Source organism: Nicotiana attenuata, chromosome 7 (genome assembly GCF_001879085.1).
Source record: "Nicotiana attenuata strain UT chromosome 7, NIATTr2, whole genome shotgun sequence".
NCBI lineage: Eukaryota > Viridiplantae > Streptophyta > Magnoliopsida > Solanales > Solanaceae > Nicotiana > Nicotiana attenuata.
Genome location: NC_031995.1, coordinates 43,219,649 through 43,239,940, shown reverse-complemented (window position 1 = coordinate 43,239,940; position 20,292 = coordinate 43,219,649). Strand labels below are relative to the sequence as shown.

Below are 20,292 nucleotides of genomic sequence, written 5' to 3'. Positions count from 1 at the left end.
TTTGCGTCTGCAAAGTATGACTCCGTCTCAGTGAAAGGCTTGATGTCTGCATCAATTTTGACTATCTCACCATCTCTTCTGTACTTCAGACATTGATGCAAAGTAGATGATACCACCCCATTCTCATGAATCCAAGGACGTCCAAGCAACAAGTTGTATGATGTTTTAGCATCTATGAAGTGAATCAGGGTGTTTGAATTCATCTCACCAATGGATAATCCTACGCGGACCATACCTATGGCTCGTTGTCCTCCTTGGTTGAAACCTTGGATTGTTAGGTTACTTTTTGGATAGCTCATCGATAGAGATCCCAAGCTTTTTTAGCACCATCTTTGGCATGATGTTGACAGCTGAACCATCATCAACAAGTATGCGATTGAGATGTTGTTCCCGGATGGACCCTACAACAAACAAAGGTCTGTTATATGGCTTAGACCCTAGCAGCAAGTCATCATCTGTGAATGAAATGGTTGCACAACATGTGACAACTTTTCCGTTATCATGATGTTCTTGTGTTCTCATTGGAGTGGGCTCATCGTCGTTTTCCTTTGTTTCGTCAGTACTAGAAACTACATGAGTTGCACTAACGTGACCTCCATGAAGGAATTTTCCAGAAAAGAATTCATGCAAAGTGAAGCGCTTTTGGAACTTCGGCGATAAGGCACCCTCAATCTTCTTGCTAACGGAAGATTTGATAATTCTTGGTGGTTGTAGCCTATCCACATCGTTTATTTTTGCTCTTGGCTTAGGAAGTGGTAGCCTTAGAACCTCTTGATGTCTTCGTTTCTTGTGAGTGACCAGAGTCCAACCCTCATCGTCTTTGTCTTTGGACTGAGTGTCCAGCTCTAGTGAACCTTCAAGAGTTTTCCTTGGAAGATCAACTTCAACGGGCTCGAAATTTCCAAATTGTAAGAAGGCAGTGCTTGACGCGTTCTGCAACCTTGAACACTCCTTTTCTTTGAGCACGATACTTGCATGATTTGCTTCTGCAGCATCATCCATGTCAATGATGATTTTTCCTTCACTTACAAGAGTCATGATTTTCTCCTTCAAGACGAAGCATTTCTCTGTAGGGTGGCTAATGACGCGATGAAACTTGCAGTATTTCGGATCGCCAACTTTGCCAATTTCCTCTGGCCTTTTTGATTCAAGGAGATAGATGACTTTCTTAGCGAGCAATCCGTCAAGGATTGTGGGTGCATCTGAATCTGGAAATGGATAAACCTTCGCCTCTAATTCCTTCAAGGTGGGACGACGTTTCTCCTCTTTGGGATATTGACTTGGGGTCTTATCCCCCTTCACCTTTTGCTTGGTTGTGACTTTCACGGAAGTTGCTTTCACCTCCATAGATTCTTTGGTTTGGTGCTTTGATGCAACATTTTTCTTGAACTCCTTCTGATCAGCAAATGGAGATGCATTTCCATGACTTGCGATGCTTATCTCCATGTCGTGCGCTCGTGTTGCAAGTTCTTCAAAAGTTCGCGGTTTGATCCCTTGTAGAATGTACAAAAGGCCCCAGCTTGAATGCAGATCTCCACAGCAGATATTTCTGAAAGGTGATCTTTGCAGTCCAAACTTAACGCCCTCCAACGATTAATGTAATCCACCACGGGCTCGTCCTTTCTTTGCTTGGTGCCTGTCAACTCTATCATGCTTACAGTTCTTCGGGTACTGTAAAAACGATTGAGGAATTCCTTCTCAAGTTGCTCCCAGCTATCAATGGACTCGGGCTCTAAGTCAATATACCAGTCAAATGCGTTCCCTTTCAGAGAACGAACAAATTGTTTTACCAAAAAGTCACCATGTGTTCCAGCATTGCTACAAGTCTCGACAAAGTGGGCAATATGTTGCCTTGGGTTCCCTTTGCCATCAAATTGATGCAGCTTTGGTGGTTGATAATTGGTGGGCATGGTTAAACAATCAATCCTCTTAGTATAAGGCTTAGAGTAGTACAACGAACTTTGCGATGGTCCGCCATATTGAGCTCTGATGGTGTTTGTTATCATGTCTTGCATTGTTGGACAGATAACACCGCAACTGAAATAGATTGCTTTTCCTTTTGAATGTTTAACTTTGCAAATGATTCCTCGACAGCTGTTTTCTGGGAGGTGAAGACAGGTGAACGAGGAGGGACATGGCTCGACTCTCCAGGTGCATAGGCCTCCAATTTGTTCATGAGTTGAGCGATTTGAAGGTCTTTATCTTCAACAGATTTCTTCAAGATCTCTATAGTTTGTTCCATCATGGCAAACTTTTCGTCCATCTTAGTTGCGTCAGTCATCAAGGCATTGACTTTCGTTGAAACTGAAGAATCCACCAAATCCTCAAATCCGCCAAGGTTTGAGGCTGTTTGAGAAAGTTCGTCAAACATCGAGAATGGGGTGTTGCCCCCAGAGATGCGGTTGCGAACGTCATATGGGATCTGCTTTTCTTTGCTATCTCCAAGGAGGCGAAGTATTCGGATCCATCCAAGCCACTAGCCTTGAACTTGCTTCGAGTAATTGGGCCAACATGACTGAGCTCAGCGGATGCGGCAACAGTAGCATCTTTGCATGAAACATCAAACTTGCGGAAGGCCATTGTAGCAGTAAATCTGAAGTTTGTAGTTTTTAACTTGCAAGAAGGAGAGATGAAGGGCAGAATTGGTCCCACTGGGCGTGCCAAAATTTGTTCGCAACAAATTTTCGTAATACGAAAAATAAACTGCAACAAAAATAATATGAAGAAAAAGTGACTTTATTGATAAATATTTGTGAGTACAATTCTATGTATCCCTTGATTCTCCTCTCTAAAATTCTCTGTGATTCGAGGGCTTGAGAAGCGTCTTTCTCGAATGTAGGATGATGTAGACCTCCTTGTGATGTATTTAATCCAAGAACGTCGAGCAACACTTTGTTGTTACGGGTTGATCTCCGGGAAGAACTCCGTTGATCACTCCTTTGTTGAAGAACGAAGCACTTGATGATTGATCTCTCTGTTTGTGGATGCCTTCACCATGGTGATGAGAGTTCTTCTCCAACTCTGAATGTTTTCTAGAGAGTTATGTAACCCCTCTATTTATAATGGTAGAGGATGGACAATCCAGCTACATATGAACTCTCTTGCTTGATTCTGATTGGTTCATGTGAGTTATCAAACTTATCATATAAGCTAAGTGATAAGCTTGCTTGTGATTGGCCAAGACATGTCATTTTAGACACTTGGCAACTCTTGATTGGTCACTACTTTGGACTGGGATTGCCACATCATTTAACACGTGGCGTCATCTTGTTGGCTTTGAGTTGACTGGACATGCCATGTCACTTGACACATGGCATGAGCCTGGGCCTTAAGATGAAATGGACCTTGGGCTTGAAATTAAAAATAAACTTATTAATTTGTGAAGTCCAAATTAATTATTCGACTCGAACTAATTTAAAATTTAATCCAAATTTTATATGAACTAAACTCAATAACTTTTACATATCTACAAGAAGAAAGAACATACTTTAATCATCACAAAGATTGAAGATTAAAAGGAAAGAAGAGAGGAATTCTACTTTTCATGCTTTTTAATTTTGGAACACAATCGTGAAGCCTTGCCTGAGAAAGATGATTTAGTGCATAAAAATTCCTGCTTTTTCTGACGTGGCATTGACATGGCGATGATGTGGCAATGACGTGGCACGCGTGTAAAGCATCTCATGTTGTGAGAGTGATATTAGTGTTTCAGGAGAATCAGATAACTTAAAACTTTAAATAACAAAAAGTCTCCCACCCTGAGAATATCAAAAGAAAAAATATTTCTGTGTCGTACACTTACTTGTTAAGCATTATTTTGCAGAATTAGTGAACGCTTCTTGCTAAATAACTTTTACTTTGTACAGGAAGTAGTATTATTGTCTCAAATCTTTTACTATAATCCTCTTTGGCTCTTTCAATATGTATCAAAATTCGGAACATGACTAGTATTAGAGCCCGTTTGCACTAAGATTTTTTTCATTTTTTCTGAAATCAGTGTTTGACCATAAATTTTTTGATTTTTACTTGAAAATAAATTTTGGTTTTCAAAAATTTGAAAAACTTCAAAAAGCTATTTTTTAAAATTTTCACTATCCTCACAAAACTTTAAAGACAACCCAAAATTATATTCATGTCCTAACATTGAATTACTATGGGTAATCAATTTGCCAAATGGGGAAAAATGAAAAATCCTAAAGATTAGAGACAAAATGAAAATCAAAATAAGGACCATTTGTGTAAAATCATTACCTTATAATATCCTATTAAAAAAATGCAGGGTTCACCCTAATTTAATAGGGTTCTAAGCTCTTATCTATCCATCTACCAAGAAAGTAGAAACCAAAGAAAATGAAAGAGAATAAAAAATAAAGGAGATATTTACACTAACAATCTGTGAAAATCTACAGTGAACCCTTACATTAAACTTGCACCCTTAGAGAGAGAGAGAGAGAGTAAGAGAGATTGCAGCTTTTGCATTCAAAATACCGGAAAAAGAAGCAATTTTTGATAGTTCCTTTGTGAGCAAAGTTGCAGCCGGTGAGCTGTTTAAGGTGAAGTCTGCTGATTACCCTTTTCATTTCTTGTTTAATTATGCTTAAATGTTTTCTGTTCTTGAATTTCTTGATAAGGGAAGAGGAAATAGGACCTCAAATTCTTCATTATCACTTATATTGGTAATTACTCAGAACTAGGTCTTTTTAGTGTTTTGTTTCTTTCTAGCAGGTCTCTTTCTGCTAATTGCTTTTTTACTTGAACCAAGCCGGTGCACAGGCATCCCGCATTCGGGTGTAACGTAGACAGTCTACTAAGTGCTAATTGCTTTTTGACTTGATAAGAATAAAATTGACATTTTTATTCTTATTCTATGTGAAACTTTGGACCTCAATACAGCGTTATTCATGAAGATAAATATATAGCCTACCTGAGTAGTTTAGGGCTGAGGGTAGTTGATTATATTTGTCAACATCTCTGCAGCAATACGCCTATGGTTATACCAATGTCTACTAAAAGCAAATTCATTTTTACTTACCCAGAAATCAGAACTCAAATTTTTGCTTGTATACTATTGCTTATGAAAAATGGGATGCAAATTTAGTCTTTTGAGCTTACTGTCTATCGGATTTTGAAGGTTGACTTTAAAGGATGTGTGTCTGTAAATTTTGTTGCTAATAAGCTCCCTACAATTGTGTATCCATTAGATAGCTGTGTTTTCACTTTCTTTATTTGATGAAGTCAGATTTCTAGATATCTGTCTTTCATGTAAAATGGTTGTTTCGTCACTTAACAGGTTTTATTTGGCAAGCCTTACAGCTTGTGTTTTCTAGCCTGAGATTGTTTACAGAATCTATGTATTATGAACTCTTTGTTCATGACAACTAATTGAAAGCGAGACTCGGAATCTTGTGTTGTGCATGTCGTGCTTCTTATGGACTCGTTATCGTCTTGCTTTATCAGTTTTCTTTATCTAGTTTGTCAATTAAAAGAAGAAAAGCAAATGTGTGATCTAGAGATGTGACTTCATAAGTTGTTTTATAATTCTTCTTTGGTGGATGCATTTGCAGAACTCAGCTGCCTGCTTATCTGATCATCATTTGGCATTAACACTCAGGACGTGATAATGGCTGTTTGTGGTTCAAGAACTTCTCATATTGGTCATTTTGTTGGTAATATCACTGCTAGGCGCTTGCAATATGGTTTGTCAATGAACTGCACTGTTTCTTACAACAAAAGAGGCTTTGACAAAGTTAGAAAAATCAACATGAGTTTGAGAAATAAAGGACATCCCAACAATATGCTTTTCCAATACTTCACGACTCATGTTACAAAGAGGTGGGCCGATCCCAAATCATACATAGGATTTGGATCAGAAGGTTTACACAACTTATCCCCTGCGTGTATCTCTTCTGGAACTGCTTCTGTTCCTGGTGTGTCTTCGGATAATGCTAAGGGCGAGGAGCAAGTTGCTAATACTGCTGCTGATTCTTCTGAAGCAAAGATCCCCTTGAAGCTTAATTCAGGATCTTTTTACCTGCCTCATCCTGCTAAAGCAAAGACTGGTGGAGAGGATGCTCATTTTATGTGTACCCTTACACAAGCTATCGGTGTAGCTGATGGTGTTGGTGGATGGGCTGATCTTGGTATTGATGCTGGGCTGTATGCCCGCGAGTTAATGTCTAACTCTTTAGCTGCAATTCAGGAGGAACCAAAAGGCTCCATAGACCTAATCAGGGCACTGGATAAAGCTTACGTGAAAACAAAAGCAAAAGGTTCTTCTACTGCTTGTATTGTTGCACTCACCGAGGAGGGTCTTTATGCAGTTAATTTAGGAGATAGCGGATTTATGTTGGTTAGACATGGATATGCCGCATTTAAATCCCCTGCACAACAACATGGTTTTAATTTTCCTTATCAACTAGACTGCAATAATGCTGGCGATTCACCTAGCTCGGCCATGGTGTTTAAAATTGCTGTTGCACCTGGAGATGTCTTAATTGCTGGTACAGATGGGCTTTTTGATAACTTGTATGACGAAGATATCAAAGGAGTTGTACTTCAGTCCGTAGAAGCTGGCTTAGGGCCTCAAATGACTGCTCGGAGGATAGCAGAACTGGCACAAAAAAGAGCAATGGATCCTATTAAGTCGTCGCCTTTCTCTGATGGAGCTCAAGAGGCTGGTTTTGAGTACCATGGTGGGAAGTTGGACGACATAACTGTAGTTGTTTCTTACATAATGAATAATGAAAATTCATAACATGCTGGAATTTGGGAGACATGGAGAACTGGAATTACCAGCTTGGTTTATAGCTTATAGTTTGAAGCACGATCAGCAGCTGATGGAGATTCGGACACTTATAGTACCAAAAATCAGAGGCATCAGTTAGAATATTTTGCGTTTTGATTTGTTTGGAGAACAAATGAAAAGAATGAGAGCTCTTGAGCCCCATATTGGGTCTAGCTGAGGTTTAACCTCTCAGTTTCACCCAAAGTGTTTTTACTTTTTGAGATTCAAACAACATCTTAGAATTTATCTGAGGAATGATTTTCTTCTGTATAATTTACTTAGCTGAGGCTTTACTTGGTAAAAGTTTAGTGTTGACATTAAATTAATATCTACATGCAGACAATTATGCTCTCTGAATGTGTCCTTTTTTCTATATATGCTCTCAGAAAGATAGAAAGAGTTATCCGCACAACGAATGCTTGGAGTTATAGAAACTGATAAATGATTAGTAGCTAATAATATAATATTGTTAATAGTAAAATCATTAGAACGCTAACTTTGGAATTCATATTTAGCTCCCTCAGATGCTTGAAATTACACTTGTTATATGATATTGAATTTTGACACTAGAGTTTTAAAATGTCACAGGAAAATTAAGAATTTCCTACTGCCCTCAGACTGAAAAAGTAACTAATGACACAGCTAACTATTAAGAGTTGTACTAAAGAAATTTTTACTACTAAAAGAAAGGACATGATTGAGCACCAACTCTTAAAATTCAAAAACCAATTTGGATGACTTGTCCAAATACAGGAATTTTTTAAACATAAATATGTACCCCGAAGGTTAAAAAACAAGGGAAAACAAAACTTAAGTGAAGTTTAGAATAGACTGCTCCTCATATTTCCAGCAGTAAGTAAACTGAAAAATGGATCTTCTTTATCTACACTAGGACTAGGATTATCACCCTTTTGCATTCCAGGAATGCCAAACTCCAACTCACTCTTTGTTGACACAGCTGGTCTTTTAACTGAAACAAATGCAACATTATTCTTTGATCCAGGTTTGGCTTTTGCCGGATTCTTGTCGGGTGATGAACTTGGGAACGCTCTAGCTTCAGGAGCATTAAAATTGTTGCCAGAAGGTCCTGCAATAGCTGAATCAACTTGAGCTCGAAATTCATCCTTACCCTCTTGGATAGGATCCTGCAAAGAAGTTGCTTTATCTTTGTCCATTACAGCTTGAACATCTTCTGCCATATCTTTAGGATTCTCCGGGGAATTTGCTTTATCTTTGTCGATAACAGCTTCATCATCCTCAGCCAAATCTTTAGAGGCTGTCTTTCCAGGTTCCTCATCTACACAAGATCCCGGAAAAAGTGATGCACAAAATTATAGAGGAAAAAGACTGAAAATCAGTAACAAACAAAGAGCCAAGTCGCAGTTACCGAAAAAGTTCTGATTAACAAAATGCACAAAACTGGATTTTGCTGGCAAACAAATTTTAAAACCGCGATTGTCTAAGATCTCGAAATCATCCCCACAAGCCTGGGTATGCACAAATTAACACTAGAATCAATGGGTGTTTCTTACCATTTTGCTATATACAGCCTCTCTTTTATTTTCCTTTTTCTTCCTTAGCAGAAAAAGATAGATAAATATTCAAAGCCAAAGCATTTATCACACACTCTTTATCAACTTATCTACAATTATATGTTGCTGAAGAAAATGATAGGATGCTGTATCAGGTGGGCCTTTCTTGTATAGTATAAAGCAGATAACAGGGAAAGTCATGTGATGGGGGAAGAAATTCCTCAATGATTCTATCTATAGCTTCAACGAGTAAGAAGCACTAGATAGACACGCAATAGACACGTCTTCCATGCACACAAAGGACAATACCTGGTAAGACAGATTTATTGTCAAACTGAATGATAAAAACTGGCAAACAGCAAAACACTGGATAATACTATCTTAAATGATATCGAGCTCAAACAGATTTAATATGTTCGATAAAGAAAACAAGACAGTGAAAAGAATTCTTGTTTCGTGGTTACCTCCTAGGAAAATCTCAATGCTTTCATACTGAATTTTAGATGCTTCTACAGAAACATCTTCTCCAACCTCCTTTTCCTTGCTTCCCATATCTCTCTCATTTTGTCTCTCAACTAACACATACTTATCAGATTTCCAAAGACATTCGAGGAATATCACATCCTGCTTTGGCGGAAAGTATTCTCTAAAAACCTGCAATGACACAAAATATTGAACATTTGCTTTCTTGATTTCATCTAAGAATTGTTATTAATGACTATCATAGTTCACTTAGTGATGGGACTAACGTGTATATTCTGTCACAACAATCAGCACAAAGACAGTTATCTAGTATCGTGTTCCACTTTTTACTCTGACAAACATCTTACTGTTCACCAACACACACGAAGGACACACATGTAGGGTTAACTTGGTTGTTTGGGGGAAGGGGGGTTGCTAGTAACACCTGGAGTGATTCTAACCAGTTGGCATTAAAGAAAACACGGTTTCCTGGAAAAGTACATGTCTGCATTTAATACACGAGAGGTAATTGGAAACACTTTGACTTAATGATTAAGAAATTGAAGTAGCTTTGGAATCTGTGCAGTCTAAGCTATAAAAATTGAGATAGACACTAGGATATTTGAGGCCTCCAGAAGATTGAAAAGAAATATTGCAGTACATCATGCACACTGTAACCCGTAATCCATATAATAAGAAGCATGGCTCCTAATTAGAGAAACCAGCAGATATCTGTGGCTCGGAAGTTGGAATATGCCCACGATATTTTCTCCTTGATAAGTACATCCAAAGAAGTATATCATTTTTCTTATCTCGACATTGTGCCTGCAAGTAGTATGACTCTCTTGAACTTTCTAACCATTTCTTGACCTTAACAGAACTAATAAAACCAATCAAAAAAGCAAGTTAAAACAAAGGGAATAAAAGAAGGAAACAAATTTCTTGCATTGCACCAGAAAAACATAGAGACAAGTTGTGAAGAATTTAACAACCTCAAATCCATCCTGCCTCAATTTTATGGCTTGTTCCCTCTGAGATAAAGAGGAGACACTGTTGAATACACAAACAACATCAAGAAGCATCTGCATTGAATAAAGCAGATTTTATTAGAATTTCCTGTTCAATCACCGGACATCCTTAGCAAATTTGCTCCATATAAGCTTTTCACTTCCTCAAATATTGCATGTTCCTAAAGAGCAAAAATTCTCATGTTATTTACATGATTCCCATTCCCCTAGACTCTTGAATTAGATCAGTTACTCCAATTAGATAAGTTCCAGAAATTATCATGACTCCAGTGTATTATACTAGAAACTAGAACTTCAACAAATTGAAAATTTGAAAGAACACAATCGATGTGCAGGACCTTTACTATTGTAAGTACAACAACAATGACACCTTAGTACACAAGTTGGGCCGGCAACCTCTACTATTATAAGTAAGACTAAGAAAAGAGCATTTAAAATGATCAAATTTTACTTACTTGAAAATGATAAAACTATCCTGAGAATACTTACTTGCTGAACTAGAACTCTTATTCGGGCGAGCAAAGCCAATACTGTCAAGGAAAATCCCATAAAAAATGATCGTGCAAGAAGTGTCGAGATCTCCCTGTCTACAGTTAAGGGTAAAAAACAATCGAGCATGGCAAACATTTTACAATGGAATTTGCATGAAAAAGCACATTGATCAAGTGTTACTTAAATGAAGAGCAATCAGCACAAGGTGAAAAACGAAGGTGAAAAACGAACTCAACATACAAATGAGATGAAAACAGGACAGATGAAAATTACGAAGATACAGACAAAAGAAAAAGGAAGAAGGAGGTACAATTAATATCCAACTAAACTAATTTAGCAAACCAGTAATTTTACGGTCGAATCAGCTGCGTAAAAGTCTAGTAGTTTTGAAGAACAGAAAAGGTTTGCTACATATGCTAATAAGTACGCACCCACAGTGATTTCAGACAAACCCTCCTTACTCCAATCACCTCCACACACCCCGAGAGCTATGAAAGAAAATGAACAACTTAAGCTCATCCTATTACTTAAAGATGTAACTAGTCTAAAAGAAATCACCAATGGCCTTAATGGCCATCAATTGGGATACGTAAAGCTCCCATAATCAACATATCAAATGAAGTATTAGTATGCAAAAAAGAAGCAAGAAGGATACGTAGCGGCCCTTAACATTGGCTCAACGATCTGCAAGAAAAGAATAAGTAAATTAAGAATTACAACTGAATAAAATGATAAACTTAAAGTTTTCCTTGTTCTAATATGATTCTTATTATCAACACCGTCCAGCTTATGTTAAGACATTTGATTAGAATTAGAGAGAGAGAGAGAGATAGAGAAATCATCATTCCAGTAGTTAGATGGAACAACAACAATTACGCCTCAATCTCAAGCTAATTATCAGCTATACGTATCCTCACTTCTTCATGTTGTTCCATTTAGACACATCTCAATCCGATATTCAATTTTAGGTTCTCCAAATAGAAGTTCTCTACATTTTCTACTGGTAGGTGTGAAAAACTGAGCCAAAAATCACCCAGCTTCAAGCGATCATTTAAAGGCAGGGGACGAGTTGAAGTTATTAATGCCAGTAAATTCTAGCAAGCAATCCTCATGGTAAGCTGAGTTTGGCAATCCAATACCATGAGTTGTCTTACAGACTAGGACGAATTGTTTTAGATGGAGAACAACAAGAAGTGAGAAAGAAAACAATGATACCTCTGACAACAGGTGTGCAACCCCTAGAAGCCGCTCCAGAAAGTTATGTTTGCCACCATCACATCTTCTCCTCTTTAGGCTGAGACCCATGAAAAGTGAGGATGAAAAGTTCAATACATCTAAAATCATCATATATTAGAGCACGGGCAGAGAGAATTTGTATGTATAATTCAATGGAAGAGCAAGACACAAATAATGACAACTCTATTTCCATCACAGTAGGATTGCTAAAATAGTCTCAATTGCAACTTGTAAAAATTTTACCCTCCAATCTGTCGGTTAACGAAGAGATGGACAGAACTTGCAAACTGTTGCTATAACTCACATAAACAGACATTTTTTCCATGACAAAGCCTAGAACTAATCTTGCGCTATGCACCTTTCTGTGGAGATACTTTCAAACAGCAGAATGGTAGACTACCTAATTTAACAAATGGTGGAGATCAAGTAACAGTCAACCATCACCGCAAATAGTTGCACTTGCGAGCAACACAAAAAGATAGATGATTATTGATAAACCATCATATAAGTTAGGAAGACAATTTCAGTTTCAAGATTCCGTGTATGTCAGTTCAATTTTTCCCACTGAAAAATATTACTTAGTAAACATCAATATAGGAGCAGAAAAATGCAAGAGCATGATAAGTGCTCACTCTCAAATCAAAATTTACTCACGGTAGACATGAAAAGGTGGTATACAAATTATGATTGTAATCAAATTCCAAATCTTGGTGTATGATCATTAGAAGAATTAAAATATTTAAAATCTTAAAACCAAAAAATAGGTACTCTAAAGGGGTCAAAGTACCTTTCTAAGAGCTGCACTTTTTGCTTGGGTCTTTTTCCATAAAGAACATGAAAGGAGGCACTCAAAACCTCCTCCAAATTAGCTGCTTGGAGGAGCCTCAAATCTCTTCTCACCTAATATCAGCAAAACAAGCATATAAAGTAAGAAGTACACTTTGGACTAAAAGCAAACTCCCCTCAATCCCCCTATCTATATATGAATAAAGTCATAAACTTTGGTAACAACCGTTAAGAGTCTTCGATGCTAGTAGTTTATTATAAAAATAAAGCAAACCCCATTTGTCCAACATGCACATATGAATAAAAATTGGTAAATATACAACCTTTAAGAGGTACTGAAAATAAGAGCATCTTCTATGCTGGTTCTTGTTTTTGTAAACGAGTCGATCAAGAATGGCAAACTCTGTCTGGAGCTGACCTACAAAAGCTTTTAGCCTCTGCTCAACTATTTCCATCTCTGAGCCCATAATTTCAGCTGTCATGAAGCAAAACCATAAGACATACTATGAATCAGCCATGCGAAAATTGTGTAGCCAAATACATGTTGAGATTCTCTGCTTTTCTAAATACAACACTGACCCTATTTCATGTTGTCCTAAAGCCCATTAGCAGTAGGATTGGACATCCGTCAATTCGGTTTGATTTTTGGAAAGTTTTGTTAGGTTTTTCAGTTCTCGGTTTTTATAATATTGCAAATCTCAGGGCTTAGCTCAAGTGGAAAAAGTCGAGGACTAGTGACTTAGGGTTGCCCCAGACATATTTCTCGGTTATCAGAAAGAAAAAAACAAGTTCCGTTAGGTTATTGTGGTGTGCGGCTCTCCAAAATGGGCTTCCAAACCTTTTTGCTTTTTCAAATTTTGCTTCTGGCACAAACAAAGGGATATTTGATGGCTTAATTTCTGTAAAAGTGGAAGGGGCCTAATGTCTAATCTCAAGTCACGCATATAAAAATTTGAAGCACCACATCAACTGCACTTTAACTATTTGGAATCCAATGACAACACTATTCACAATTTCATCGGGTTCAACTAGCAAAGAAAATTACTCAAGCTTGAACATCATAGAGGCAAAGCAACATTGGACATATAACATTAGTCCATAATAAAGCAGCGGACAAGAAAAATGATCCCTACAGCAACAACAACAACAACAACAAACCAATAGAATCACACTAGTGGGTTTGCGGAGGGTAGAGTGTACGCATACCTTACCCCTACCCGGGATAGGAGACTGTTTCTGAAAGAACTTCGGCTCAACAGACGAAATAAAAATGATCCCCAGTAAAAATAATTTTGTTTATACTATTCAATAAATTAACTCAGAATACAAAAATAAGTTAAACGGAATTTGTTTGCAGAATTACAAAGCTGGCTGATTCAAATAACTTAGTAATAATTCAATAACATAGAAGAGCTAAGAGGAGAGTTAAATACCTCTAGACAAGGATGGTGATGGCAACAGCAATGGCGACAGCTGCAACAGCGAGGAGCCAAAAAACCGTTAGTTGTATTTTGGGTTGAATTCGTCTATGGTCTAAGGAGTTTGGATTGGGCTGTGAATGTGAGTTAGGGTCATTTTTATTTACAAATTCCCCAATATAATACCATAATTAACAGTGAAAAATAAAATCAATATAACAAAAAGACTACAATCAAATATTTTCAGTATAAAAGGTATATTATCGAAAGTGTATCCAAATAATTGGAAATAAGATTAATGCGACACTAACAAACTTGGAATAGAGCAGGAATAATATTATATATTATATATATTTATGGAATAATTTTGTATTTTCCATAGTTAATTATATAATTGGTGTAATGATGGTATAATTATAAAAAGAAAAAATTATATCGTAGTACATACATATTTAAATGATTTTGATTGTATGAAGGAAAAAATGGTGAGGGAATCGAGTGAATTTTCTTAAATCTTGTCTAATGAAACAAATAGACACGAAAAAGAAATTTTAAGAATGATGGGAGACCATCTTAAATGACTGAAGTTGTTCCCAATTTTATTAGTACCCCTTAAAACATTATTTTTGGGTTAATTATAGATAAATTTAATATAATGAAGAGAGAGAAAATGGAATAGATTAATAAGGACCAAAACCTGATCCCTTACTTTGTTGATGAGTATTTATTTTTAAAATCTTAAAAACATGTTATAAATGTAAATAAATCTGTTATTTTTGAGATAAATCAAAAGTAATTATTTATGACAATAGTTTTCAATCAGTATTGTACCGTGTTAAAATCTCAAAAACAATTCATGGGTCGGCCTATTTGACGCTCCCATTTAATTTATAGCTAGTTTTCAAAAAATTTAATTAATAGCTAGTGTAGGCAAACTCAAACAAAACTGCTCTTTCTTCGCTTTTTTTTTCCTTCTTATTTGTTGTATAATAGTGTGATTCTGTTATAAATAGAATTGTATTATGGTGAATGTCTATATTTAGAGAGATTCTAGGGTTCATTGCTTGGTGGCTAAATCACCCTCTCCCTATAAATAGAGGGTTCTATTCTATTGTATTTCATCCAAAATCAATAAGAATTCTCTCAACTTTTCTCTGCAATGCTCTTTTACTTCTTTTATTGTTTTATAACACGTTATCAGCACGAGACTCTAACCAATTGAGTACAAGCTTTGGGATTGAGCATAATGATTGTCAATTATTCCATAAACTTCCTTCATGATTAAATTCTGGATTTAAGGTAAGTATTTTACCGTATTTTTCTCTTTTATTCTATACTTTGATTTTAAATACAAGCAAATACAATAAAGTTTGATTATAACTCTAATGGAGTTTGTAAGAAATTATAACCACCTGAAGTGGTAAAATTTCTATGCCTCGCCATGATCAAATTCATGTATGATTGTGGGCAAAGAATTGAAAACTCGTCCCATTGAATTTGCTCCATTCTCATTCTCTTAAGAGAATGTGATAGCAGTATGTGATAAGTCTGAAAAAAGATAAAATTATTACTATGAATGTATCAATGGATATGGACGTGGCAATAGATGAAATTATAATCGACATCATTTGTGGTAATGAGAACAATAAGGATTCTCAAAATAATCTTTCACTCTGTGAAAAATATTTGTCATTGATTTGACATGAGATTTTGTAAAGCACTTATAGATGATTATGGTCCATTCATGATGTGAATGTGAAAACATCTGATGTATGAATACATATTCATTCTTCAAAGAATATGAACATGCTAGTAGTAGTGAATATACCGCACTTACCTCTAAAAGGAGGTTTGAGATGATATAAGAAAATAATGTCATTATTATGGCATGAATGGTCATTGGTCACGTACCTATTGTACGCCAAAATATTTTGGCATTGTGATTGTTAACGGTAATGCAAGAAACAGATCTTGCATATAATTTTGACCATAACCATAATGGTATAACTTTCTCTTTAAAAGAGATATTTACCATATGGGTGTTGATGAATATGTGATACTACAAAATTAATTGAGAACTCTGCAAGAGCCAATTATACTATTTTGGAGAAACACAATTAATTACCAATAAGGTATTGTGTTGTAGTAAGTCTCAAAGAAACTTATTCAGTTTCCAAAGTATACGCGAAAGCGGTTGATTATATTGAGACTATAAATAAAGGAAAGATTTAATATCTTCTATTAGTACTACTTGTAGCGGGGTAATATGTATGTGAAAAGCTACCCGCTTTATTCTCCAATTTGTACTACATAAATAAAAGAATACCACAATGAAGTGGATATTTATTGATATAAAAACTCATATCATAATAAACTTGGAGTTTATTCATAATTTCACACATCATGGTGTAAACCTGAAGTTTATCAATATTGATAATTTATCCAGTTGGCATAATTGGTTTAGCCATGTTAATTCAAGTATGATGTGCAAAAATAAAAGAGAATTCACATGGGTAAATATTAAAGAACTAGAAAGTTCTTTACGAATTCTCTTACATTGCTTGTTCTCATTAATTACTAGACCAATTAAAATTGGGATTGAATCCCATGAATGCTGAAAATATCAAAGGTGAATATGGGCCCATTCACCTGCCATGTATACCACATAAGATGCATCTATGAGATGGTTACATGCGCGATTATTATTAACCCGCAACATGGTGTTTGCGAGGTAACTTGCTCAATAATTTGATTTAGAGCATAATTTCCAGAATTTTTTACTCAAGATAGTTCATCTTGATAAGTTGGTTTACATCACAGTTGGTTTAGCAAAATAATTTATTGACTGCCTCCACTTAATAGCTAAACTATTGCTTATGAGAACAAAGTTATATATATCGGTTTGATATATGTTATATACGAAAGTATATTATTTTCTCCCCTCACAAGTGGTTCTGGGTCAAAAATCAAATAATTCCATCTTATTATTATTATTGATGTGCGGTGTATATTATGATTAACACCATAACGCACAAAGATGGGTTCTCAAAGTTGAGGAAACAAGTTAGTTTTTCTAACATGAGGGGGAGACAAGATAAACAGTTGAGAAAAAATTACATGGAATGAATTATTATTTATACATCTGATCCCCGAATAAAATAATATGAACTTGAAGTTCATAAAAGGATAATTCATGTGCAATTTATTGCAAAGCATGCCAGACGCATTTGCTGACCCAAAGAAAGTAACTATATTCTCATTGCAAATGCTCCTATTAGAATAAGTCCTAGAAGGACAAAGTCTATAGTACGCTTGAAGCGTATAGACAAATCGGTTTCAAATAAACTTCTTGATAAAGAAAATGAGCAAATGATCAAAATGATCATAATAAAGGAGGCAAGTGATCTAGAAGATCACATGACGTAACACTTCATAAAATCTCAGGAGAGATTCAGGTACTTGAAAATATAAATGAAGAGATCTCTATGTTATGTCTTTATGTAAAAATATTGAAACTGATATAAAGTGTTTGTCGACGACATCTATGATAGCGCTAAATATATATACGAGTAGCTTTAAGCTAGAAGTAAACAATTCGAATAGAAGTTTGGTTTCATATGAAAGACATGTAGTTTTGAACATGTAGTTCAAACACTTGAAAGTATAAAGTCAATGGTATGTGCAATCAGTTTTCGATATCTTATATGTCTAGCATGACATGAAAACTTGATATGCATCTAAAGTCCATTATATGGCTTATATGACTTAAAAATCCTTGAAGGATTTAAATTGCTTAAAGCATATAGAATTCATGGTCATGAAGTACTATATCCTAAATGTAATTTGTGCACATATGTATCTTGCTATAACTATAAGCATGATAATATGATAGCAAGAGCTTTCACCCCTATGTGAAGATATTGAAATGATGATTCCAACAAGATCATATGAAGACAATACATCTATCAGGGATGATGATTTCAAGGTGAAACAAATTCGTTGAAGTTAATATGGCTGCTATTGTTCATCAAATATCTACCAATGATCTTTTGAAGATGGTGCACAAGATTGGAATGCAAATGCTTAAGGATGTGAATTGATGCTCTCATCAGGGGGAGTTAATACGCGTTGTACTCTTTTTCCCTTACAAGGTTTTGTCCCACTGGGTTTTCCTTGCAAGGTTTTTAATGAGGCAACCAAAAGGCGTACTGTTAGATATGTGTACTCTTTTTTCTTCTCTAGAATTTTTTTCCCACTGGGTTTTATTTTAATTAAGGTTTTAACGAGGCACATTATCTGTTGAATAGACATTCAAGGGGGAGTGTTATAAATAGAATTGTATTTATGGTGAATGTCTATATTTAGAGAGATTCTAGGGTTCATTGCTTGGTGGCTAAGTCACCCTCTCCCTATAAATAGAGGGTTCTATTCTATTGTATTTCATTCAAAATCAATAAGAATTCTCTCAACTTTTCTCTGCAATGCTCTTTTACTTCTTTTATTGTTTTATAACAGATTCAAATTTATTGTACAAAATTGAGGTATAATGCTTGAAGAAGTGAATTTTGAATTTTAAATATAAAAGGTGAGTTTAAATAAAGTGAATGTAGTTGAAAAGGTTTAAAACATGCTATTGTTGCAAGATTGAAGGAGTGATACTTGAATTTTGAATATGAAAATTGAGTTTAAATCAAATGAGTGTTATTGAAATGCTTGAAAATATTGACAGAGATAAAGATTATTAATTCAAGCTTCCAAAAAAAATAGTTCTATCTTTTCTTAAGTTTAGCCTTGGCAAACTAAACTTGTATGTCAGAAGTTTGCTTGCACAAGCAATATGTCAAGCTTCAAGTAAAACTTCGGACGAAAATTTTTGCAACTTCAATTCGTATGTGGCAAGTTATTTCTGAAATAGCTAAACTTGCAAAATATATAAACTCCAGTTATGCCTTAAATGAGGGTCCAAAAATCAGCTATCCGTGCACTTGCCCAGGGAAATTGCATGGTCATATTCATTTGGGTTAATAGTACTGTACATAATTCCGTTTTAATTTTGAAAACCGAAAACTAAACTGATGATTAATCGAAAAATTTAAATACTAAAATCGAAGATTGACTAGAAAATCAGAAAACTACAACAGAAAAACGAAAACTTTTTATCGGGATGATTTTAGCAAAAAAAAAAAAAAAAAAGAACCCACCCCTAAGTTGAGTCCGGAACCAAAGTGTGGTTTTTTGGACTCAAGACCATAATAGGTAAAAAAAGAGTAAAAATGGCGTGTGGTAGCCACTAAATAAGGTGGTGTTTATTTTTTATCCACCAATTCTAATGCTTAGCAAAAATAACCACTACTCTATTAAAATTATTTTGAAAAGACATTTTTACCCTTTCTTCCATTTCTTTTCTTCCCAAACCCTCGCTTCTCTCTGTATAGAAGTGGCTGGCTATGTGTGCTTCTCTCTCAATCTCTTCTGTGCATTTTTTCTCTCAATAACCCTCGCTCCTAATTTCTCTTCTCTCAAACACCAATTTTACTACAAATTCAGTTAAGCATTCACTCAAACATATAATCTGCATACCAGTTTTGTCTTCTCCATTGTAAACACAGAATTAGTTTCTCAAAACAAAAGTTATTCTCTATTTCCAAAAACCAAAACACTGAAACAAGTATTGAATTGTGAATGAAGCATTTGGGGCGTTCACAATAAAAGTAAGACAATTAATTTGGAAGGAGGAGTAAATTTAGTTATAGAAAAACACATTCCATATTAAATCGTCTTCACAAAGGAGAACATATTTAAGTAGAAATTAAAAGAAACTCGATTAAGATATGGCAACATAAATAGGAATTTGTTCAATTTCCTTTCCACGAGAGAGAAGGAATCTTAGAGGAAACTTACAACTTCGATTTCACTGGAGAGGAGTACGCATACAAGTTTGATGGCGGAGGGGGAGAAATGGCATCCTGAACTTAGAGTTTCAAGTTCAAAAGTTAAGGACATGTAGTCCTGAAGTTAAATTCAAAAGTTAAGGACAATAGGTCCTGAAGTCCTGAACTTCGAATAACAAGCTCAAAAGTTAAGGACAATAGGTCCTGAACTAGGCTAAGAAGCCCAAAAGTTAAGGACAATAGGTCCTGAACTTACAATTACAAGTTCAAAAGTTAAGGACAATAGGTCCTGAAGTCCTGAACTTAGACTAACAAGCTCAAAATTTAAGGATAATAGGTGCTGAACTTAGGCTAAGAAGCCCAAAAGTTAAGGACAATAGGTCCTGAACTTAGACTAACAAGCTCAAAAGTTAAGGACACTTGGTCCTGAACTTACAGTTACAAGTTCAAAAGTTAAGGACGTGTAGTCCTGAAGTCCTGAAGTTAAGTTCAAAAGTTAAGGACATGTAGTCCTGAAGTCCTGAAGTTAAGTTCAAAATTTAAGGACATGAGTAGAAGGGTATTTTCGTCCGGACAATTAAAGTTTATTAAAGCAGTGGCTAAAGACTAAAGACATTTTAAACAGTGGCTTAAAAGTAAATACATGTGTTATTAGTGGCTAAC

The 20,292-nt window shown here is 35.6% G+C and overlaps 2 protein-coding genes across 4 annotated transcripts; one reads left to right on the top strand and one right to left on the bottom strand.

The window, feature by feature from the left end:
• LOC109228988 (probable protein phosphatase 2C 55) lies at nucleotides 4,289-7,137 on the top strand. The gene is made up of 2 exons (XM_019394275.1): nucleotides 4,289-4,553; nucleotides 5,565-7,137. Exon 2 carries the CDS (start codon nucleotides 5,621-5,623, stop codon nucleotides 6,752-6,754), a length of 1,134 nt encoding a protein of 377 aa, XP_019249820.1. The 5' UTR covers nucleotides 4,289-4,553; nucleotides 5,565-5,620; the 3' UTR covers nucleotides 6,755-7,137.
• Nucleotides 7,479-13,959, bottom strand: LOC109228987. Of its 3 annotated transcripts, none has more exons than XM_019394272.1 (9): nucleotides 13,754-13,959; nucleotides 12,644-12,795; nucleotides 12,322-12,434; nucleotides 11,514-11,592; nucleotides 10,954-10,982; nucleotides 10,296-10,389; nucleotides 9,771-9,860; nucleotides 8,781-8,970; nucleotides 7,479-8,081 (listed from the first exon to the last, which is right to left on the bottom strand). In XM_019394272.1, the coding sequence occupies exons 2-9, from the start codon at nucleotides 12,785-12,787 to the stop codon at nucleotides 7,606-7,608; spliced, it is 1,215 nt and encodes a 404-aa protein (XP_019249817.1). In that variant the 5' UTR covers nucleotides 12,788-12,795; nucleotides 13,754-13,959; the 3' UTR covers nucleotides 7,479-7,605. The 3 variants fall into 3 exon arrangements, with proteins under 3 accessions (XP_019249817.1, XP_019249818.1, XP_019249819.1); XM_019394273.1 differs by lacking the exon at nucleotides 13,754-13,959 and adding an exon at nucleotides 13,527-13,694; XM_019394274.1 differs by lacking the exon at nucleotides 13,754-13,959 and adding an exon at nucleotides 12,900-13,251.

Coding starts and splice junctions, on each gene's coding strand:
- LOC109228988 (XM_019394275.1), top strand. CDS start 5,621: ATGGCTGTTTGTGGTTCAAGAACTTCTCATATTGGTCATTTTGTTGGT.
- LOC109228987 (XM_019394272.1), bottom strand. CDS start 12,787: ATGGGCTCAGAGATGGAAATAGTTGAGCAGAGGCTAAAAGCTTTTGTA. Junction 11,593..12,321: donor AAAGTGCAGCTCTTAGAAAG/GTACTTTGACCC, acceptor CATGGGTCTCAG/CCTAAAGAGGAGAAGATGTG. Junction 10,983..11,513: donor TTGCACACCTGTTGTCAGAG/GTATCATTGTTT, acceptor CTTTTCTTGCAG/ATCGTTGAGCCAATGTTAAG.